The 23,349-nt window shown below is 57.4% G+C and overlaps 1 protein-coding gene and 1 long non-coding RNA gene across 20 annotated transcripts in view; both read left to right on the top strand.

Annotated features, from left to right (window-relative positions):
* The first annotated feature begins 10,336 nt into the window (after positions 1–10,336).
* The window catches only part of FBRSL1 (fibrosin like 1), an 83,996-nt gene continuing 70,983 nt past the window's right edge, over positions 10,337–23,349 (top strand). For 18 of the 19 annotated variants that reach the window (XM_055550748.1, XM_055550764.1, XM_055550759.1 and 15 more), the window contains exon 1: positions 10,337–11,013. In XM_055550748.1, the coding sequence (XP_055406723.1) occupies positions 10,735–11,013 (279 nt within the window). In that variant the 5' untranslated portion in view covers positions 10,337–10,734. The remainder of the gene's footprint in view (positions 11,014–23,349) is intronic. The other variant, XM_055550763.1, reaches the window with a different exon arrangement.
* LOC129630250 (uncharacterized) lies at positions 11,031–22,527 on the top strand. The gene is made up of 2 exons (XR_008703619.1): positions 11,031–17,021; positions 18,370–22,527. It is a non-coding gene; the product is annotated as an uncharacterized LOC129630250 (long non-coding RNA).

Raw genomic sequence — 23,349 nt, 5'->3', positions numbered from 1 at the left:
CCAGGCCTCCCCCTGCCTGCTGGCAGCTGTGTCACCAATGCACGCCTGGAACGTGCCCTCAAGCCTGGCTCCCTCCCTCATCAGCATGCAGGACACGGCCTCACAGCCTCTGAGAGGCTCGTGAAGTGCCTGCTGAGCTGCCAGCTGGCCCAGCTGTTGCCATGGAAAAGCCCAGAGCATGTGGGCCTCCTGGCAGCCTGACACACCCGCTCCCCTGGGACCCCCCAGCCAGGCTGCGGGCCCAGCACCCAGAGTACACACGTGAAGGGCACCTGCTCCCAGTGGGCCTCAGTGAGAACAACTGGGGCCTTCCCTGGGAGGGGCTGAAGATGCCAAGCCCCACTGCATCTGTAAGAGCCAGGGGAACCCCATTGTGGGGGTGGAGCTCTTTCTGCCTGTCCATGTCCATTCTCCCACTTTTCGCTAAAGTCACCTCAGCCTGCTTTGAGGAGCAGCCTCCCCCTGTGAGTACAGTCTCAGGGGACCCACCCTCAATTTGGTCAAACCCAGATCTGATCTGTCAGCAGGTATCACTCCCCCTCCCTCTGCCCATGTCAAAGATTGGTCCAGGTCTGGGCAGATAACCTTAGTCAAACCACTGATACTCCTGGATCTGTGCCAACACTCAGCAAAGGTGAATGGCTGAACATAGAGTCAGGGACACCCAAGATGTGTTGGCCTGGGTTGACCTCTTGATCAAGCCATACCTGAAACCAGTATCCCTGGCATCTCCAATTACCTGAGGTAACACGGTTCCATTTTTATTCATGCCTCATTGGATTGGGTTTCTGTCACTTTTGATGAGAGCCCTCCCTAACACTCTTTGGCTCCTAAAAAGATTCGTACAAGTGGGTTATGTCCAGGCTCCACCCTAACCTACCCTGTGTGACTTTGAACATCTCCACCTAGGAGCTTTGGTCTCTGTGTCATGGGAACTGGTGCCCACAGTGGCCCCTCGCTCTGAGAATCCCCCATTTCTGTGCCATCAGGGGGAACCCCAAAAGAATTTATTTGTGATGTCAGCCTTTCTCCATTTTCAGAAAAGTGTCAGGGCACACAGAGAACTAGGAAGGGCTGAGTGTCATCTCTTTAACGGAAGTTTAAGCCTCCTGGATTGCCAGGGCAAGAAGAGCCTTATCTGTGCACAGCCAGCCAAGAAGCTTTATCTTATGTCCACCCTTGTGTTCCAACTTGTGCCCAGCTGTTTGCCCTGGGACTCTTTCTTTGCCCAACCCTGACCCTGCAGATGGAGCCTCCTAGGCTGGCTTCTGCCTGGGCTCAGCCAGAGTGAGGCTTGGGTGGGAGCCAGGGTGTGTCCATCAGCCTGGATAGGTACTCATGGCCCTCAGCACTCCCTGTAAGGCCTGGTGTGGGTGTTCCAAGAGGGGTTTGAGGGACTGGGAAGAGGTTATCCCCACATCCAACTCTGCCTTCTTGTAGGAAAATTTCACAACTTACCCCAACTATAGGCAAGTCCTCATGTCCCCTCAGCACACTGCATCTGTGAGAAGAGACCCCACAGAGGTGAGCCTGAAGCCAATATATTGATCCTTCAGTAAAGGCTGGTCCTGGCTCTGATCTTTCCAATGTGCTCCCCTGACTCTCCCCATGCAGGCATACCCCACTCTTGCCTAACATCTGGGCTGGAGACCCTGGTGGCCAGAGAACTCGTCCCTGCATCCCTCACCGCTGTTACCATCTCCATCTCCACTTTCAGTATTGGGGTGTTGATGATGGTGATGGTGACGGTGATGATGAGGAAGAGGAGGAGGACGATGGTGAAATAGGTGATGAAAAGGTGAAGGTGATGATGATGGTGATGATGAAGGTGATGGTGGTGATCTGGGGTCAATAATACCTGGTTCAGGGCTTCCTTCATAGCTGAGTTGGTAAAGAATCTGCCTGCAATGCAGAAGACCCTGGTTCAATTCCTGGGTTGGGAAGATTCACTGGAGAAGGGATAGGCTACCCCCACTCCAGTATTCTTGGGCTTCCCTGTGGCTCAGCTGATAAAGAATCTGCCTGCAATGTGAGAGATCTGGGTTCTATCCCTGATTTGGGAAGATCCCCTGGAGAAGGGAAAGGCTACCCATTCCAGTAATATGGCCTGGAGAATCACGTGGGTTGTATAGTCCCTGGGGTTGCAAAGAGTTGGACACGACTGAGCAACTTTCAGTTTCACTCTGGCTGTTGATGAGCACTCAATAACTGCTTTTATTGTCAATGTCACCATCCCCCTAGTCACAGTGTTTGATCATGGATAGGCAAATAACCCAAGTGAGTCCAATCAAAGTGAACCCTAGGATTTTACAAGGACCGTCTCACGAGGGTCACTGCCCTGGTAGAATGTGATCAGGGAGCTTCCGTTTCAAGTGATTTTGCTCCCATTCTGCTCCCTAGGGTGTGAGCCTGGCCAAGAACAGGGCCAACACAGGGGACAGCAGAGCTGATGGCGGGAGGTGGAATCCTGGTAGATTATCTGAAACCCGAGGTCAAGCTATATCTGTCCTTTTCAGCTACAGGAATAAAATCCTTTCTTTCTATGTATGCCAGTTGGGTTGGGTTTAGGTCCTTCACAACAGAAAGAGCTCCAGTGGATTCTGCGAGTCTCTGCAGAGCCCCAAAGGCAGTGGCAAGTGAAGGATGAGCCATGCAAGGTCTGAAGAGTGAGAGAAGGAGGGAAAAGAAGACCTGGCCATGGGCAGTGGCTTGAGCTTCCTCACAGCATGGTGGCCAAGTTCCAGAACTGGCCTATCTCAGTCTGTTCCCTTTCCCACAGACCAGGGTCTCAGTGTACATCCACACAGGTGGAACAATGCACAACTCCAGGAGATGCCAACCTTCAGCACTCAGGCTTTCCAGTCTGTATTTGGAGTAAAATTTTTCAACCTGAATTTCTAAAGGTCAGCCAAAGTCAGGCCAAGTCATCAATTCTCTAGAACTATCTGACACTAGGCTTAAAGAGTAACTTGAACAAGCAGATAAGGAAATCCAGGGCAACAAATATCTGTGGAGACAGGCAGGAACCCGATGCGTGAGGCCTGTGGGTAGAAGGGAATAGGGAATGGTGGGGATTGTAGCAGAGGAAGCTTGGACTCTGCCTAAAGGTGTTCAAATGCCTCGACCTTCCACCTGCCAAAAAAGTGAGCCCACAACAGAATTCAGATCAAATTTGGAATCTCTGAAATGGAGATGCTGTGCTTCAAGCAGGCATGGTGTCTTATGTCTCCCACAGAGAGCCTGGTGCAGAGTGGGTGCTCAGTAATATGCTGACCAGGGTTAACCTGAGACTCCAGACCTCATGAGCTCTATGAAAGACCAGAAAATAGGGCTTCTGCGTGTGAATCCAGAGAGTTCTAACAGCTGGTGCGTAGTGGCTCCTGTCTATACTCCAGTGCTAGTAAACACTGTTGGAGAAACATCTACTGCTTATAAATACCTGTGAGACCCTCTCACCCCAAGCCCCCTCTTGTGTTTTGGGGACCCAAGTGTCTGTCTGCCCTGTGTGACTTCAGGGCCACCACATGATGAATTGGCATTCCCTCTCAGCTCTCTTACATGACTGGGGCAACCAACAGTGTTCCGGGCAGCAGACCCTCCACCGGCCTTGGTCCCTGAATGATCACGTGGAGCAGGAATACGATACAATGTGGACATCCCTGGTGGTCCAGTGGTTAAGAACCCACCAGCAAATGCAGGCAACATGGGTTCAACCCCTGGTCTGGGAAGATCCCACATGCCGCAGGGCAACTGAGCCTGTGTGCCACATCTACTGAGCCTATGCCTAGAGCCTGTACTCCACCCGTGCATTGCAACAAAGAGTAGCCTCTGCTCGCCGCAACTAGAGAAAGCCCACACGCAGCAACAAAGACCCATCGCAGCCAAAAAAAAAGAAAAAAAAAAGATATGGTGGTAAGCACTGCACTTCCAGAGCTCATCTTACACTGTAACCTAGCCTGTTGTGACTAAGGTCTAGTGTTTACAAAGAGCATGAAGTAGTAGAGAGGGAAGCAGCTCTGAGAGCAGCCACCACCCCTCGGAGCATGGACATGTGCCTGATTCCCCATTCCAGAGGCTCCTGAACACCCCACCCCATCCCCCATGTCCTCCATACACTCCTCCTGCCCAAGTCAGTAGAAGCTGAACTTGGGTGTCTGCCACTTGCAACAATAGCCAATTAAAATCTGACAAATCCAACGCTGTCCTGCTCATCTCTGGGTTCTCCAGGCACGTGTGCTAAGTTGCTTCAATCATGTCTGGTTCTTTGTGACCCCATGGACTGTAGCCCACCAGGCTTCTCTGTCCATGGGATTCTCCAGGCAAGAATACTAGAGAGGGTTTTGCTATTTCCTCCTCCGAGAGATCTTCCCAACCCAATGATCGTACCCATGTCTCTTACATCTCCTGCACTAGTACGTGGGTTCTTTACCACTGGTACCACCTGTGAAGCAGGTTCTCCATAACTAGAGATAAACTCTGGAGTTCCAAGGAGCTCAAGAAACGTTTGCTGGATAAACAAAGAAGCCAAGGGAAGCATGGTGTTTGAAACCTGGGTGCCTCAGACAAAGGACACTCAGGGGCCCACTGCATGCCATCACTGAGTTAGGCCCACAGCTGCTCTCCCGGAGCTGATGAGCCCATGAAGGGGAGAAGACCAAGAGGGCACCTGTACCTGGAGAGGCCTCAGGCCCAGAGAGATGCACTGTCTGTGCGGTTGGGCACCAAAGCCGGGCCTTCCCCGATGGGCAGATGGGTTGGCAGAGACAGCCCTACCAGGTGTTGTCTGTGTGTCTCTAGGGTGGTCAGAAGGTCGGGTGGCATCTGTAAAGATGCAGAGTCTGGACACACCTGAGCTCCAGAGGGACCGCCCACAAAGCCAACCCTGCCTCAGGACTCTAGCGGGTGGCAGGAGATACAGGAAGCCCCCGGGGCTGCAGAAGGAGTTGTCTGAGCCTCTGGAGATGGGGAATAGTGGATTCCGATCCATGCATGAGGGATGGTGGTAGACCCGGCACCTTTAGGGGCCCTGGAGGAGAAATGAGCACTCTCGCTGTCACTTCTGCCTGCCAGAGCACACGAATTCTCAGGTGGGCCATCCTGACTGGCCACACAATGAGGGGAATTCTGAGAAATGTTCCCACTCAGCTGAGTCAACCCAACACGGAGCCGCCAACTGGACTTTGGGGAGAAGAGACATCTGAGTTAGGGCTGATGAAGAGACGGGAAGTGGACAGAGCCGGCAGGTGGGGGTCAGCCCCCGGAGCAGCAGGGGGCTCAAAGCTCCAGCACAGAGAAGATCCTGAGGTGCAAGAATTAGGAGGGGCACACTTGGGATGCTGCTGCGGCTACTTCTAAGTTGCTTCAGTCATGTCCGACTCCTAGCGACCCCATGGACTGCAATCTACCAGTCTCCTCCGCCCATGGGATTTTCCAGGCAAGAGTACTGGAGTGGGTTGCCATTGCCTTCTCCGACACTTGGGATGAGTATATCCCAAATTTCAATTCCTTGGATACCCAGCTTAAGACAGATTCTAGGGAATCTCCTGGCAGTCCAACGGTTAGGACTCTACACTTCCACTGCAGGGGGCACAGGTTCGATCCCTGGTGGGGGAACCAAGATAACACAAGCTGAGCGAGCAGCATGGCTCCACCCCCCCCCAAAAAAGATTCTAATTTTGGCACAGGACATTGAATTGGTATGTGGGCCCTCTATTGTGACAAATGGGAATATAGTCCCCAATCTTTACCTCCTCTCTGAAGCAAGACTCCACACCCACCCCCTGCCACATGACTACAATGCCACCCTCCCGCCTTCCCCACAATGGACTGGAAGGCATCAACTTCCTTCCCCATGGGTGACAGTCTTGGCCAAGTGACTTGCTTTGGACAGGATGCAAGCAGACACAATAGGCTTAAAGCACAGACTTCCATCCATTGTGCCTTGAAATATGGTTTGGCCCTGTGAGTTTTGCAAAGAAAATGCCTCAAGTAGCTCACCTCTTGCAGCCTGGGTCCCAGAGAGAGACCCTTGGAACAGACCTGAACCTGACCCACAGTCTGAAGCAGAGCCCTTCCAGGAACCTGCAGCCTTATCAGCAAAACAGAAATAGTTCATGTTCTAAGTCACAGACATTCTAGGGCTGTTTGTCACACAGCATTGTTGCAGAAACTAGGACACCTGCCTCTTTGGTTAGGAGAGAGAAAAGCTTGTAGTGAGCTGTCGGCCCCTCCCAGACCGCATCCACCGAAATAGGCTAAGTGTCCAAAGAACACTGAAGTGCTGCTGCCAGAAGGAGGTTGCATGGATACTGGAAAGGCTGAAACCAACATTTCTCACCATGGTGGAGCAAACAGCTGTTCACAGACGTTGCACTACGGGCTGGTCTGTGAGCCAGAACTCATTTTCTGGCTGTCACCCGACAAACTGAAAGTGTGTTTGAACCCCGAAGGAGCAGCTGACTCTGATGATTTATAGGGCCTGAATGGATCTGTGAGGGCAAATTCAATTTTGAATACAATTCCATGTCAATTAACATTGCTCAGAGCCTGACAGAAGAGAAGTGACTCTAAAGCAAAGCCAAATAGCAAAGACTGATGGGGTTGAGCTCCAGGCCACCCTGGAAGCAGATAATTTTCATCAGTGCCTCTCAGAAATCTTCTGGGGAGGACGCTCATGTGGTGACCAGGTGAGGACTTGACTCTGGGGGTGGGATATGGTGAAGGCTAGGATTGAAATCACACAGCACTGGGCCAGCAGGCTGGGGGTGGGGCAAAGCTTCTTTTGGCAGTGTCTAGCCTGTAATCCCAGGGACGGGGGAGCCTGGTGGGCTGCCGTCTATGGGGTCGCACAGAGTCGGAAACGACTGAAGTGACTTAGCAGCAGCAGCAGCAGCCTGTGGGAAGGACCCATTTCCCCTATTGTACTGGAGGAAGGATGAGTCCTCAGGGATGGGATGAGGCGGAAGGAAAGACCTGGGCTGGCTGTAGCTGAGCCCCAAGGGCCCCAAGGGGTCTAGTGGGAAGGCAGAGAGGAAGGAAAAACCTAGTTCATCAGGATCCAGGTCCAGAAGGCAAATACCTCTCTAGAGAGGCGGAGCAAGGGGCGAAGGCGCCCATTTTCTGGGACACTGGTAAACACGAAAACAAGAGGGGCTCACAACCTGTGGTCTGCAGACTCGCAGCCCCAGCTTGTTGGAAATGCAAATCTCAAACCCCAAGTAGGACCAGGAAGGGAAGGATCTCTGGTATGTTGACAAAACCCGTGGCCCCTGAGTGATTCTAGGTGAATGTTCAGACCACCCACCACAGGAAGCATGTCATCACCACCCCACCCCACCCCACCCCACTCCAGGTTTATGGAAGGGACAGCTGAGGCAGAGAAGTTAGACCATCCGCTCACAGTCTGAAGAGAGGAGCTGAGGTTAGAGCTTAGGTTCTTGAACTGCTCTGGCCAGCATGGTAGCCACCAGTCACAGGGGTTATTTCATTTCAGATTGAAGTTAATAAATAAAATGCACAGTTGAGTTTTCTAGTTGCATGAGCCACATCTCAAGCTGGTGGTTTCTGGGCTGGACGGCATAGATCTAGAAAATACCACTAGCGTGGTCTTGAAGCTATCCCTTAGCCACTGTTGGTGTCTGCACTCCAAAGACCCCCCCATCCCCCTCCAGGAAGAAGAGAACAAATGTGTGTGCAAGAACATATGGAAAGTGAGCAGAACAGCAGCCCTGCCACCCCTTATACCAGCAGGGAGTGGAGGTGTCAGCGCTTAGCTCTGCAGGCTCCTGCAAACCCTCAGGAGCAGGTTTGGAGCCCTGGGAGAGGTACCCCATGGACTCTAGCCCGCCAGGCTCCTCTGTCCATGGAATTCTCCTGGCAAGAATACTGGAGTGGGTCGCCATGCCCTTCTCCAGGGGATCTTCCCAACTCAGGGATTGAAACCAGGTCTTCCACATTGCAGGCAGGTTCTTTACCGTTTGAACCCCTATGATGTGCATAGGTGGGCGCAGGGGGGATGAGCACAAGGCAGGCAAGCAGGCTCTGGCCTCCTCCCACCCCACTCTGCCTCTCCCCTAAAGGGAGGTTTCCTGTGCCCAGGATCCTGTACCCAGGAGATGGTGGCTGGTCCCTAAGACACTGGCCAGCCACCTGGAAATGAATTGAAAGAGGGAAAATCCTTGGGGGGCTTCTCCCCGGGAAAGCTAAGAAACCCAGAGAGGAGTCCCCACAGGGAGCCTACAGTGATCCCATCCTTCACCCTGAACACATCCAAGTGTCTTCAAGGGGAGATGAACAGACAGTCATTCCTATACTTGAAAACCTCAACACCAAAACCTGGGCCTTCCCAAGCATTGTGCTAGAGGTAGGAAAGGGGTGACAAGAAAGGAAGCCCCCTGCAGTCCCCAAGATCAGCTCAGCAGCCCAGGCTGCAGGTCTCTGAGGACTCCAGGCCTCCAGAGCAAGTATGGGGCCTGGAAGCCCCACTGGGGATGGGCAGGCAGGCCCAAGGGCCTGTTTCCCAAACGAAATCCTTAAGTATTACCCCTGGGACCACCCCCACCTCCTGCCCCTGCAAACACAAATTTCAGGCCTTCCATCCTCAGAGGAGAATTAGGGTAGGAGGAAAGCCCAGGAAGCTTTCCGTCTTTCTAACAAGGCTCTTAAAAACCAAAGGGGATGCTGGGGAAGTCCGAGTGATAATAAAATCTGGAATGGGAAAGGGAGAGGGGGATCCTGCTCCCACCCCCAAGGAGACTAGGAGAGGGTGGAAGGAGGGCCCAGAGCAGAGAGAGCTGGACAGGATGGGCCTGGGTGAACTGGAGGCTGGCAGGTTGGGCTCCCCACCCCTTGTATCAGGATGTTTGGAGTACTGCTTTCCCCACTGTCCCCAGGGACAACCCTGTCAACAGCCTGTGACAACCCAGACCACACACCTCCCTGCCCTGCTCACACTGGGGCCCCCGGGCTGGCTGGCTTCTCATCTGGCAGGTCTCAGCTCAAATTACCACTCCTCTGAGAGGCTTCCGGGACCACCCCATGCCCACTTCCTATGACAACTCCCTCTTCAGTCATCTTCAGGTTACTCTTCAACATTATGCTACTCGGCTCTGTGTTCAGGTTCTCACTCACTTCTAAAAGGGCCCTTTGTCTCATCCACTAGAGCAACACAAACAGTGTCGGTTGCAGGGTATTTAGTAAATAGGTGTTAAATGAATTAATGATATTAAGATTTGAGGAAGACAGCGGTCCCTCCCCACCCGCAGTGGGTCCTTAACCGCAGTCTCCCATGGGTGAAAGAGGAAGTTCCTCCTTATATTTTTCAACTCTCCAGCTGCCCCCTCTCATCCGTTCCTGCCACCATGCTGCCCTGGAAGGGGAGCAGCCCCCGCAGCCCAAATTGCTGTCTCTATGCAAACGAGGCATCCCCGGGGGGCTTCCCACCCAGAGGGGTGAGGTGGGGAACTTGACCCAGGAAAAGGTAGAGGGAATGCACTTCGTGTAGAACTTCTCCCTCCCCATAATAGAGCCCAAAGATCAGGTGCCTGGGCAGGGGGCGGTGGAGAGCACGGGAAGCCATGGAAGGACAAAACCAGCCTGCAGGAAGACCACTTAACGAGAGGCAGGAGACACGTGAAAAAGTCCTAGACTGGGGCGCAGGATATGAGGGAGTGAAAAATCCTCATCTTTAACATGCCCCCTCTCTGGGCTGAGATGGTCTGTCCCCCTCTTCGAACCGAGTAAATCCCTTACCCGCCCCTGGATCTGAAAGGACGTCGAGGACTACCCACCCTTGGGCCTCCCATCGCGGGTGGGAACCTGGACTCCCCAACTCTGTTCACCCTCCCCCAGCTGCGGGGGCGGGGGAGGGCGCTGACGGTGAGCGTGCCCCTCCGCGCATATGTCTCGCTTGGCTGGAGAGGCCCCCCCTTTTCCGCTTAAGAGCTCCCATTGATAGATTCTATCGGAACGAGGCCGCGGCTGCGGAGGCGCAGTGATGAACCCCCCGCCCCTCCCAAAACAGGCAAACAGAAAGTCACGGTAGCACTTCAGCTCCCTACACCTCCCACGTGCTGGGACGCCTGCCCAGGTGCGTGCGGAGGGGCGGGAAGGGGCGCGGCCCCGCAGCTCCCTCCCCCAAGAGGCGGGGTAAGGGCGGGGCGGGTCTGTGGGGCGGAGCGGGGCTTGGGTGGGGCGGGACCGGAGGCGGGGCGGTGGGGCCAGGCTGAAGGGGCAAAGCGCGGCCTGGGCGGGGCCAGGAGGGGGCGGGGCGGGGCGGGGCTCACGTCGGCTCCGCTGAAGCGCCCACTTCCTCTGGCGCCGGCTGCCTGGCGGAAGTACGTCAGTTGTTATCCGCTCGGGGCGCCGCTGCCACCGCCGCCTCACGAGCCCCGGCGCCTCAGCCCCGCTCAGCGCCCCGCCCGCCTGCCCGCTTGTCGGGCCTCAGCCCAGCCCTCGCCCGCCGCCAGTCGCGCATGGGGCGTGCCCTCGGGGCCGCGGCCGACGGCCGCTGAGCGCCGGCCGCCCCGCCGATGCGCGCGGCCTCCCGCGCCGGGGCGCCCAGGCCGCGCAGGGCCCGGGGCTGAGGCTACCCGCGCGGCATGTCCGGCCCGACCCGCCGCCCGCCGCCGCCCAGGGCCCGAGTCCGCGCGGACCGCAACAAGCCCGGCGGGGCCGAGTAGCGCAGCGGCAGCGGAGCGGGAGCCCGACGGCGCGGCCGCAAGGTCACCGCGCGCCATGGAGGCCAAGGTCCGTCAGAGCCGGCGCTCGCGCGCGCAGCGGGACCGTGGCCGGCGCCGGGAGGCGGCCCGCGACGCCCGCGACCAGAGCGCGTCGTCGGGGGACGAGCCTGAGCCCGGGCCCGGCAAGGAGAACACGGGCCTGCCCCGCGCGCCCCCGCCCCGCGCCGCCGCCGCGCGCCCCCCGCGCCGCCGCCGCCGCGAGTCCAGCTCTCAGGAGGAAGAGGTCATCGACGGCTTCGCCATTGCCAGCTTCAGCACGCTGGAGGCCTTGGAGGTAGGTGGGCCCCCGCGAGCATGTTGCCACGGAGTCGCGAAAAAGAAGCCCCTGGAGCATGGGCACAACCCACCCCCTTAGGGCTCCCAGGGCTGCGTGGGCCCCACGCGCCTAGAGGGTTGCTCCGGGAGGACCCGGCCCCCCCGCGGGGGGTGCGGGCCTGTTGGTGTTTTAAGGAGCTGGGGAGAAAAATCTCTAAATTATATTGTCCAAACTAGGGGCTGCCTGGCTACTCAGTCTTTTTCAATTGTGTTTATGTTGCCAAAATATCACTTGATTCAGTTCAGGATGTGCTAGGGAGGTGAGCACTGCTGAACTTGCATGGAGGCCGTGATAAAATGGATACTTGAGGGTTCTTCCTGTTCTCCTCCCTCTCCTCGAGGTTTCTATTCACATGGGGAGAGGGAGGATCATATTTTAGCCCCCTCTCTCTGCCACCGCTGTGTGCTGAGTGGTTATTAGGATGGCAGAAAATATTGCTTGTCTGGTTGAGTTATCGTGGACAATATTTGTTGAGCAAATAACGTCCCTTCTCGCTTGAAACCAAGTGAGTGGAGATGGAAATGAATGCTGTCAGAGCTGGCAAGTGGACTGTTCGGGAGCTCTTGTCTCCTAGAACTGGCCTGGGTAGGAATGGCGCCTGGCCTGGGAGTCCTGTGAACCCCAGTCAGCTAGCCAGCTCCTTCACCCTCCAGGGGCCCTAGACAGCACGTATTTTGGGGGACCAGCGTCTGTGGGGTTTGGGGTCCCAAGAAATGCTTAGTTAACAGCTCCCCTTTTCTGAGGAGTTGGGGGCCAGTGGCCTAGGACTCCCCAGTTTCAGAAGCTAAGCTTTGGGGGAGGGGAAGTCCCCACCCTGCAGGTCTCTGCAGTAGCCCCCTTTCCAGGGGTGCCCCGCCTCTGTGGAGAGCCTCAGGCTCAGGTGGCCCAGGAACAGGTTTGCCACTTTTTGTCTGGACGCGTGGATGCACCTGTGTCAGAGCCTGTGCTAACACTCTCCCAGGTCCTCTGTTGTGCTCATCTGGGAATCCTGGGATGGCTCCTGGGCCTAGGGGTCTTCAGCTAACACTCTCTGTCGGGGTGTGGTGGCGCAGGCCTAGGCTCTGTCCTGGGGAGGGGAGGCCCCAGGGCTGAGTTTTCAAGCCAGGTCCTGCCCTGCGGCCTCTGAGAGTGGATACACCAACCACCTTCCAGATGCGTAACCGCCCTGTCAGGTGGGGTAAAGACAAAAACGCTTACTTTGGCCTCCAGGGCCCTGCACCCCATCAGCTGGCCTCTGCCACCTGACATCCTCTTACACCAGCGTATCAGCCCCTTGCAGGTTCTGCCTCAGGGCCTCTGAACTTGCTGTTCCCTCTTTTGGGCTGTTCGGCGCCTTCATGTCTCAGCGCAAATGGCACTCAGAGAGGCTGTCTCTGGGCATGGCCTGAAGCAGCATCCCTTCCCCCCAGCTGTGCATCTCCCCTTGTTATTTCACACACTCTCTTTGTTGCCAGTTCCCACTCTTTCTGAAGCTGTCTGCTGTTTTGACGCTCCAGAACTTGTAGTTGGAAGAGAGCAGGCACCGAGTCTGTGTGTTTCCCCTGAGGATTCTAGTGCCCCCATGTTCCTGGAGTGAACCAGTGAGAGGAGAAACGGAGGTTCAGGGAGGCTGGGCCTTGGGTAGCTCAGCGCCCCACACACTGCCTGCAGTGGCTCTGGCTGTACCCCTCCTGCCTCAGGGGATACGCAGTGTGAGGGGGCTTCTGCAGGCTCAGACCAGCCCCAGCCAGATCGTGGTGAGAACGAGCTGCTTTCTGCTTGTCATTCACGCAGCCGCATCATGCAGGGCCGGCTCTACACACCTTTCTCTGCCCTTCTGAGCCAGGGAAGGGTCTGCCTGTCTTGGAAAGTACGGGGCTTCTGGACAAGTCAAAACTTCTGGATCAGCCTGCTTGTTTGGCCTCATTTCTTGCTAAAGTATAGTGGTTTTCCCCCAGAGTTCAGATAATTCATAATGAGGCTGAGTGACAGCACGCAGCGAACAAGTGCTCCCTCTATCAGGTGCTGTTCTGAACCTCTTTGTCCCCACTGCACAAATGGGGACACTGAGGCCCGTCGCTTGCTGTGTCAGGACCTCAGCATGCCCAGACTCAGAGTTCTGCCAAGCCCTCGCGAGTCTGTCTTATAGCCTCCATGTGGATGCAAGGTACCACCCTTGGAGCATAACCTAATATCAGGTGTGGGGGCCTGTGCAGAGTGCCAGTGTCCCTCAGGGCCTCCTTACCTTTGTCCTGAGGATGCAGGCCCCCACTCCCAGTCCCCTTCAGGCTCTCTATCCCTCTATGTCCTGGGAAGGCCCCCACCACCCTGAGTCCTGGGCAGGTCTCAGGCCCCCTCACCCTCTACCTGGTGTCCCTGTGTCTGCTCCAGAGGAAGGGTGACACAGGTGCCTGCCTCTGGGGCAGCTGAGAAGATCACTGGCCACCTCTGTTAAGTGCTGTGGACCCAGCAGGCGCTCCATATGTGGTGGGGGTGTTGTCGACTGAGGAGGGGCCCCAAGTCTGTCTGGCTCAGGACATGTACACAGTCCTGGGGGTAGGGTTATCTCCACTGGAATCCAGTGTCTGAGCTGAGGGTGTGCAGAGGTCACGATCTGGGCGCGGGGTCGCACACCTAAGCCCTCGTCCCCTGTCGGCTTTCCAGTTTTCCATTTATCCAGGTGGGGACAATGAGCAGGTTGCCATGGGATAGGGGCCCTGTGGTTGGGGCGGCACAGGGCATCTTTTTCCCAGAGCTTTCCCTCAAGGCAGCCGGCCCTTGCCCTCCGTGTTCCTTCGTGTTTCTCCGGATCTGGAGAGAGCGTTTGGCAATAGAACCACTCTTCTGGTTTGGCATCCATACGATTCTTTGTTCATTTGCTTTTCAAACAGCAAAACACTTTTACCTGGATCGAGTCAATTTTTATGAAAAGGTATATTTTGAAAAAAGTTAGCAGCAGACTCAGTCTCCTTCAGTAACTACTGTCCCCAGCTCCTGGCCTTTTCAGAGCATGTTATGCAGCTATAACCACACTTGTAGTCTTGTGCCTCTCCTTTTTGCAGAAGGAAAAGGTTATCTGCCGCATCTGTACATGTCTGGGACGTGTGTGTCCGGGAATAGAGATGGAAAGGAATACACCCAAAATTATAGCTGTGCTCACAGGCGACTTCCTTTCTCTAATTCTCTGTTTCTTATGTTTTGATCAACACGTGTAGCTTTTATAACCCACAAAATGTACACCTGAAGCTGTACGTGACCTGCTCCACTTAGAGTCGTGCTTGAGAAACCCTGCTCCCGCCTCCGACACATCAGCAGGTGGACAGTGGTGTGTGGGCAGCTGGTTTTGGCCCGGCCCCGCTGCTCCCAGACTTTGGGGCCGTCCAGGGGCTCTCTGTATGTTTCCCCAAAAAATAATGGAACCCTTCCCAGCTTGGGATGTGAGCCTTATGCCCGCTGAGGGGTGGGTTCAGGCCTGGACGTGGCCCCGTGGGGGTGGGAGAGTCAGTGCAGGGTGCCAAGACACCCCCTTTCCTGGGCCACATTGGGGAGGGTCAGTACTGGTGATCCCTCTGCGAGTCAGGTTCAGTCCCCCCTTGGGGCAGAGAGCTCGTGGTCTGTGCTAGCTCGGTGCTCAAGGCCAGGCGTGTGAGTTGGGATGTAGCCCCCACAGCCCATGGACAGAAGCCCATGCTGTCGGTTAACCTGGGGGGCCACGTGCCCAACCCAGCCCTCAGACGGGGACAGTCAGGGCTGAGAATACACAGATGATTGGGTGCTGTGAGGAGAGCCAGCAGCCAGAGAAGCCTTCAGCATGGAAAACGTCCAAGTCTCCAGGCCAGAGCACCTCCTCCAGGCTGCCTTTTGCTCTTCAGACAGGGAAACTGAGGCCCGTGGTGGGTGGGTGGGGCTTTGCCTGCAGTCATAGGCTGGAGTTTGGAACCTGCCTAGGATGTGTTAGGCTGCTCCCGCTGCCCCTGCTCCACAAGGGCCCACAGCTTGTTGTGAGGTGTGCAGCCTCCAAGGGGGACCCTGGCAGCCAGTGAAAGCAAAGCCACCGCATGGACCCTTGGCCCACCTGAGTGTCCACCAGCCCAAGGCAGCACCGGTTTTGCTAATCATGGGGTGGGAGGGGCTCTGGGCCCAGCCTCAGTCAGGCCTGGCGTCTCTGTACCATCACTATCTCCTGTTGTGGGGGAGACGAGCTTTGTGGGAGCAGTTTTGACAATAGCAGCTGCTGAGCACCTGTCTTGAGGACTTCCCTGTCCTCACACACCCACTTTGTAGAGAAGCAGATGAGGCCCGGGGAGGCCAGATCCTTACCCAAGATCTGCCCACCGCCGTCCCAGGCCACAGAAACTGCAGATCTTCCCCTGAATTTGGCTGCATTTTTCGGACACTCTTTGGGAAGAAGCTGAGCTTGAGCAGAGGGTGGTTCTGCCCAACATGTGAAGGGTCAGCCTTTTCGTGGGCTCCAGGAGCAATGCTGTGGCTGGGGCCGGCTGCCTGACCTCTGGGGAAGGGCTGACCCCCTGAGCACCGTGGGGATCTGCACAGGGCTGCACAGCCTGAGGCTGCACTGGGCTGCGAGGGCTCAGCCTTATCCCCCAGTATCACCCCATGTCCATCTCGGGAAGTAGGGTCACAGGGAACACTCCGGTGACACACAGCAGTGGCGGCAGCCAAAGTCCTGATGGATGGTGGCCTTGTCTCTGCTGGCCAGTGTGTTACCCTCGCCTGCTCGCAAGCACCGGTGAGGGTCTTGAGCCCCTTGTTGGGCTGGGCCGTTTCCTGGGCTCCCTTAGCTGGCTCACTGCCTTGTTCCCCTGTGACTGGGGCTTGTGTGCATGGCACTTGTGGCCTCAGCACCTCAGGCTTCCCTGTCTGTCTCACCTACACTGTGCCCAGCCCCTGTGAAGGCCATGTGGAGCTGATGACAGAGAGAGTGGTGGGTACCTGGAGGCTGTGCTCTGCCTGGGGGAGAGCATGACAGAAGAGGGGTTCCACGGCCTGGAGCCTTCCCTTCCTGCTAGTCAAGTTTGCCTGGGCTGAGTGGCAGCCTGGGCCGTGGGGCTCCTCCATGGCAGCTGCAGCGGCTTTCTCTCCGCCCTTGCTCTGGTTTCGGGGCCGTGTGTGCATGTATGTACTGTTGGGAGGGTGGGGGTCCGCAGCCCAGGTATGTGTATGCAGCAAATTCTGTTCAGGTGGGCAGTTCACTGCCTTCTGGAGGAAAGGTGCTGGAGTCTGGAAACCACCCCCCCCATGGGTGTGGGGGTCACCGAGCTGGGGGCAGCCAGAGTGACAGCAGTAGCGCACACTGAGACCCCTTGAGCCACGTGGTTCTCGTGCTCTGTGAGGAGCCCTGGGAGTTGGAGACCCTGTGCAGATGGGGAGACGAAAGCATTCACCTGGCCTCTCATCTGGGCCAGAAGTCCAGCTGCACAGGGGCCAGGCCCAGGTGCCTGCTGTGGTCACACTTCCTGGGCCGTGCTCCCTGCCCGCACCCCTCTGCCAGGAGTCCCTTTCTGCACATCTTCGGTGACCGGGAACCTGCCTCCCCGAGGAGACATCCCCAGGTTCAGTCTTCATGAGGCCTCTGGGGAGCCAGGCCACTGCCCGTTCAGAGGTTTCCAACACTGTGAGTCGTGTCACTGAACCATGGCCTCCCTCACCCAGCCTTCTTGCCTGGACTGTGCTTGGGATGGTCTCTCGCTGCTCTCAGTCACTGGGACCCAGGCAGTGGTGGCCCCGAGGCAGACCGCGTGAGGCTCACGTGGGTCTCCCAGGCCTCTGGAAGTGACTGCTGGCCACCAGGAAGGGCTCTGACCCGTCCTGCCCTCCTGACTCATTGAGCACTGGCTGCGTCTTGTGCCCCATGCCAGCTGCGGGCTTGGCTCCAGGCAGAGGAGGCGGACAGGTAACTAGACTCGCAAGAGATTGGAAGGAGGTGATGCGCTGTGATGACAGCATCTGCCATGAAGGCAAGGCAGGTACTGGGGCGGAGCTGGGGCAGGTGGGGCTTTCGGGTTAAGAGGCTGTGGAAGGTCTGTGAGGCCAGGAGGGGCGCGTGCGGTGACTGGTCACCGAGGTCCCCTGAGACGCTTTCTCCTTCCGGGAGCTGGAATCTGAAACCTGTGTGGAATCGAGTGCTTTGGGGAATTAGGGCAAATGTGGTATTTGGTTCCACTTCAGTGTGGAGAATCTTTTAGGACCCTGATTTGCCACAGTAGTTCTGGAAAGAAATCTCATTGAGTTTCCCCTTTTGTTCAGCTCACCAGGACTCCATGTGTGTGTGGGAGGAGAGCTGGTTTGGATCCTGGTGTGCACGTGGGGCTGGGGGGTGGGAGGCCGCTGTGCTGTGCGTGTGTGTATGTGAGGAGGGACCTTGACCTGGGGAGGCGTCTCCAGTGGCCCCGGCTCTGCTTCTCCCTTGGAACAGATGTTTAGGGCGGTCACCGCCCTCTGGACTCTGCACGGAGCTGCACATGTTGACCTGGCAGCTTGTGCTGGGGGAAGCAGAGCAGGCATCTGTGCACGGCACCTGTGTGACCCTGTCAGGGGACCCCCACCTATGTGCCATTGCCAGGGAAGTACCAGGGGACCAGAGCCCGGCCCAGTCAGTAGTGATACCGAAAATCACAGCAACAGGAACAACGACAGTCAGGGCCTTGGCTCACCTCGTCCTCCCAGCAGCCCCTGCAGCAGGTGTGTGCTGCTCCCATTGTCCTCAGTTTTCCCCTCTGAAAACTCAGGAGTTAAGTCACTTCTTAAATCTGCATGGCTGGCAAGTAGCAGAGCAAGATGAGAACCAGGCACAGGACCTAGGTCTGTGCTGTACCGGGGAGGGGCAGGGGACGGGGGGTGGAGGCCATGTAACCAGAGAGCGGCAGGGCCCCCACCTGTCCAGCCTGGGCTTCACCTCTCTGGCCCGGGGCTGCATGTCTGACCACCCTGCTTTTCCTGTCCTTTGGAGGGAGGGCCCTCACAGTTTCACACTGAGTCAAGAGTTGGCTCTGTGGGGATCAGGTGGGACCTCCAGACCAGCCTCCACAGGAGCTCCAGCAATGTGTGGCCATCAGCCATGTCCTGATCCTCTCTCCCTGCCCTGTCCCACTGGTTGCTCCAAATCTGACGTCTTTTGCCACCTTTGGTGCCTGGCAGTTGCCCCTCTCCCTGCAGACACTCTCCAGCCTTGGGGGAGGGCAGGGGTGTTCACAGTCCTGGCCTCAGGTCTCCCGCCTCTCATAAGAGCCAGTCCCCACAGGGACCCATAGGGTCTGCCACAATCCTATCACATATCTGACCTCACATACCATAGCTATCCCCTCTGGCCCGCAGGCTCGGCGCTGTGTGCTAATCCTCAGACCCTGGCAGGCCCCTGGCCAATGCTTTGCCCACATACTGCTCAGCCTGCCCTCACCTCAGTCTTGGCTCCACCTGCAGTCCCAGTGAGGATTCGTCAGACAGGAATGCTCATAGACTCATCTGGATAAAGCCAAGGGACCCTGACTCCTGAGATCACATCTCTGCCTGACCCAGATTCCCCAGGGATCCCCTGTCTGCTGTCCATGGAATGAACTCATGTTCCCCTCGAAGCCTGGCCCTGCCTACCACCTCACCTCGGGCCCTGCACCCCAGGAGCGCCTGCCACGGGGCCCTGCACAGCTCGCATCATCTCCCAGGAGCAAGCTCAGGATGCTTCTTCTGAGGCCCTCCTATCAGTCGGGGCAGCCCTGTGCCTGCTCTGGGTCTCACTTTCCTCATCTAGGGGTGATAAGGTGGAAGTACCTACTAGTGGTCATGTACCTCCCTATCTCTTCTCTTGAGCTTGTTTTTCTTCATCCCCCACCCACGCAGAACACAAGCATGAGATGGTTCAGCAGCAGCCGCCCTGGCTGCTCCCCTGCTGGGCCGGGTTGCAGCTGTGCTGATTCCAGGGCCAGAGGGGGAGCTCCCAGGACCACGAGCGTGAGAGGAACCGTGACAGTCCTGGTTGAGCACTGGGTGCACTGTCTGGCTGTGGAGGAGTGGGCGCTGAGCCTCTGGGGTGGGGCTCATGGCCTGAGGGGCCCTGAACAGAGACCGACCTCATGTCATTGTCAGAACAGTGGTTTGTGACCATTAAATCCCAGTGTAGTGCAAGTCAAGGGTTGGCCCGGGTCATGGGGGATACCCACGCATGGACATGGTGTTGGGTGGTGGCTTAAGCAGATCCACTGGGTGCAGACCTGAGCAGGTGGCTATCTTTGTCCACCGTCATACCTCCTCGTCCACCAGGCGCTTCCAGTTTCCCCAGACCTCTGTCTGCGTCATCAGTCATCTGTCTGACTTGTCTTGAGCCACAGGGTGGGTGGGTCTGTGTGTTCTGTTTCCAGGTGACTCTTCTCTGTCCTGATGGCAGAGGCTCAGTCAGTGGATATGGGAAGAGATGGGTACCTTCACAGGGCCTGGGAGGGGTTCCCTGCCCGTGTGCCAGGAGCTGGGGCCCTGGAGGCACTGGCCGAGGCTACGGTCATCCTGCTGGAGCCGGGCTCCTAACTCCGTGCCCTTGCCCATCTGCCCTCCGGTCATGCCCACCTCACCAGGTGCTCAGTGCCCTGTGCACACTGTGGGCGGGTGCTCGGGGTAGGCACTGAGGAGGAGCACAGTGGGACCAGGATGCAATGAGGCAGGTTCTGGAAGCTTCCAGAGCAGCAGAGGTGTCAGTGAGGACTTCAGGAAACAGCCCTCAAGGGCAAGGGGACCCTCAGGGAAACCTTGCCTAGAGAGTCAGCATACTGGGTGTGGGGCTGGGGCAGTGTGGGTGTGACGTAGGCCGGGGATGGGTCAGGGAGGCAGTTCTGACCAGGTGGCGCGGCTGGAGGAGAGGCTGGACCTGGCCCCACAGAGCAGTCAGGCCAGCTCCCAGTTCAGCGCCTGAGCCCAGACAGGTCCCAGGCTGGGGGCTGAGGTGCTTGTGGCCTTCCTGCACCTGGAGCAGGGCCCAGGGCAGGGCTTAGGGCAGGCGGAGGACCTTCTCAGCCCCCCTTCTGGCCCCCAGCCCCCTGTGTGGGCGGGGAGGGCCTCTAGCAAAGCCTGTCTAGATCGAGGCAGATCCTCTTGTGGTGGTTCACAGGGCCTTGCTTCCCTGTCTCTCTAGGACTTCCCTGACTTTGGCACTTAAGTCCCATGTCCCCAGAACCCTCTTAGTCCCAGGCAGACATGGAGAGTTGGTCCCTTGGGGGTTGGGGGCATCGGATGCTGGTGGGCAGTGCAGAAGCTACTTGCTTTCTGGCTGAGGGGAGGGGAAGGGGTTACCTCCTGGGGAAAGACTCCAGCAGTAAGCCACGGGCTCCCCGGGTCACTGGGAGGAAGCACCTGCACATGGAGTCTCTGCCCCAGCGTGTGAACCACAGCCTAGAGGAGCAGGGTGGAGGGGCTGCGGTTTTACTGAGGTAAGCGGGTGCGGGAGTGTTGAGCCAAAACTTGCAGGTGAGGGGCAGCGAGCCATGTGCATGCCAGGGCAAAGGAAGCAGCTGGGCCAGAGCCCTGGGGCAGACAAGCTCTGATGGGAGATGACAGCCTGCCAGGTGAGCCGGGGGTGAGGCTCTGAAGGTAGAATGGGTGGGGCCCACACTCAGACTGCAGGCAGGTGGCATTTGACCTGAACTCCTCAAACCACAGAGAGCAGATGCCTGAACAGGAGTCGGAGAGTGCTGCTGGGGCCCTCGAGTCCAGGAGGTTCTGGGAGACAGGCAACCTCAGGCACCCTACAGCCCCCTGGCCCTGTCCCAGGGTGACATGGCCATCCCACAAGGCCTCCCTCCAGGAAGTGAAGGGGCAGGTGGGGTGGGAGGCGGTGGTGAGGTCTCGTGTGGGCCGTCCACTGGGGCCATCTGCATTCTCACCCTGCTGAGGGGGCAGTGAGAGTTGCCCAAGTCTGGTGAGGAGGGCTGAGCTCTGTGGGGTTGGGGTCCAGGTATTGGGGAACAGACCCCAACGTGGTTCACAGAGTGTAGAAGGGGGCTCCTGCCCAGTTGGAGAGAGGTGGCCACGCCTTTGCCTGCAGAATCCGTGGCCTGGAAGGGCCTGATCCACGTGGGAGCAAGCAGCCTTGGCCCCCAGCGAGGGGAACAATTCTGAGTCTGTGTTTGCCAGTTTTAATTACTTTTATCTCTTCATGGTTGGTTTATTGAAGCACAGTTTGAAATTTTATTGGTGGTGCATAGTATTAATGTTTAGGGGAGTTAAAAGTATTCACATGAAATTGCTACAGGAAAACCTAATCTGTGATTTCATAGCAGCTTGCCCCCTACCCCAGTGGTCCGGGGAGGGTCCGAGGGCCTGGTCACTCGGGGCCTTCACTGCTGATCTGTTGCCTCAGGCGGCCAGGGATTGTGCACCTCCGTGCCCCGCAGCGCTTGCTCTGAGGGCCCCCTGCGTGCGGGCGAGGGTGCCGGGGCCTGCATGGCCGCATCTGCCCGTGTGTGCTCGCAGGTGCGGCCCGGAGGCTCCGTGCTGACAGAGGGCTACCTGGACACCCCTCTTGAGTCACCTCACTTGTCACCTCTGGTGATGGCAAGGGCTGGCCACTGCCCGGGCTGGCTAGAGGTTCCTGGGTCGCTGGTGGACATGACTGCAGACCCTGGAGCACTGGAGTTCGTCCTGGCTCACCCTGCATCGTCACAGCCTTGGCAGGGCCTCGTTGCCCCTTTGTACTCGGGAGCACTTGTAGTAGCATCATTGTGGGCCTGCAGTGTGGCTCCAGAAGCAGCTGTGGGTAAAACCCCTGTGCCTGGGCAAAGCTGCTGCTCCAACCTCCAGATGAGGAAATTGAGGCCGGCAGGGCAGTGACCCTGCGTGTGCCCAGGCATGGCTGAGCCTTTTAAAGGGGCCCAGACAACCCCCACCACCACCACCACCACCACCACCACCACCACACTGGCCTCACAGGTGAGGGCAGCCCCAGCCTTGGATACCAGGGGCAGGGCTAGCTCGTGCTCACCAGCTGCACGCACAGAACAGAAGCCGGGGGAGCTCTGGGAGCGTTCTCAGGGCAGTGACTCGCTGTGGGAGCGGCGTCTGGACCCCTGTGAGCCCGGCTCCAGAGAAATCCTGCTGAGATGGCATTTTTCCTTCCAGGAGAGGAAACTGGCGGGGCTGTTGGCTTAGAGTTCATCCTCTCGAACCTTCAGGCGGGAAATGCTGTGGGCCTCTCTTAGAGCCAGGACGTGTGTGGCACGAGGCCGCCTGCCTGTGGAAGCCGGGGAGCCTCTGCACAGGGCCCACGCCGGGCACATGGCAGCTTGGCCAGGGCAGGTGGCTTTCCTGCTCCCCCACTCCTTCCAGACGCAGAAGGTTCTGTCCTGGGGCCCCACGTGCCACCGTGGGCTGTGGCTGGGATGGAACTGGACTGAGTCCAGTCCCGGGGAGAGAGGCACGGGTGTTTCAAGTTTTCTGACAATCTAGTTGTTTTTTAAAGAAAAATAACAGAAAAAGTGACAAGTTAGAACAATTCATGGTTGACATGTGTCTTTTTTACCACGTGAATGATGCAGTGGCCCGATATGTCTGGAGAGATGACCTAGAGTTTTCCTGAGGCCCTTCCAGAACCTGCAGAGGGGCTGGGGCTAGTGGCGGAGGGAGGGAGGGGTCCTGGCACGGAGTGGGTGGGGTCCCGGAGGAGGTTCTATCTGCAGCGCCCACCACATAAGTCACTCCCATGCTTGCTTCCCTTCCCTGTCTGTCCAGCCCATTTTGTCTCCCTGGTTCACAAATGCTTGTTAGAAAGACAGATCCCTGCCCCCACCATGTGACCCCTTAGAGCAGGTTGCCCCTACAGGTTTCATGGTTAGTGGTGGACTGTCCACACATTCTCTCCATATGCTCAGACTTCCATCACAGGCAGCCCTGTTCTCTTTCTGGGGCTCAGACGTGACGGCTCAGAGGTTATGCTCTGGACTGGAAATAGCCTTTGTGACTTTGGCCATGTGGGTCAAAAGTGGCCTTGGATGGCCCTAAGAAGGCCCTGAGGTGGGTGCTTGCTCCTTCCTCCCTGTGAGAGCTCAGCCCACAGTGACGCGTGAGGTGCGCACCTCAGGATCAGGACACACAGGGGCAGGAGGCTTACTCTTTTCAGGATGAAATGGTCCACGGGAAGATGGGGAGAGAAAGCTTGCCACTTTGTGTGGCAACAAGAAAGTCACAGTGCCTGTGTTGGGTAGGAGCGGGGCTCCAAAGGATGGGAGATTGGGTCCAGGGGCCCGGTCAGTGCAGCTGCAGTGTCCTGCATGGAGACTCCGCCCCAGACTCCTGTCCAGGCTGCGGGGTCTGAGTGTG

The sequence above is a fragment of the Bubalus kerabau genome, chromosome 16 (assembly GCF_029407905.1).
Source record: "Bubalus kerabau isolate K-KA32 ecotype Philippines breed swamp buffalo chromosome 16, PCC_UOA_SB_1v2, whole genome shotgun sequence".
Taxonomy (NCBI): domain Eukaryota; kingdom Metazoa; phylum Chordata; class Mammalia; order Artiodactyla; family Bovidae; genus Bubalus; species Bubalus kerabau.
Note: the sequence above shows the minus strand (reverse complement) of the source record. Positions and strands in the feature narration are given on the sequence as shown.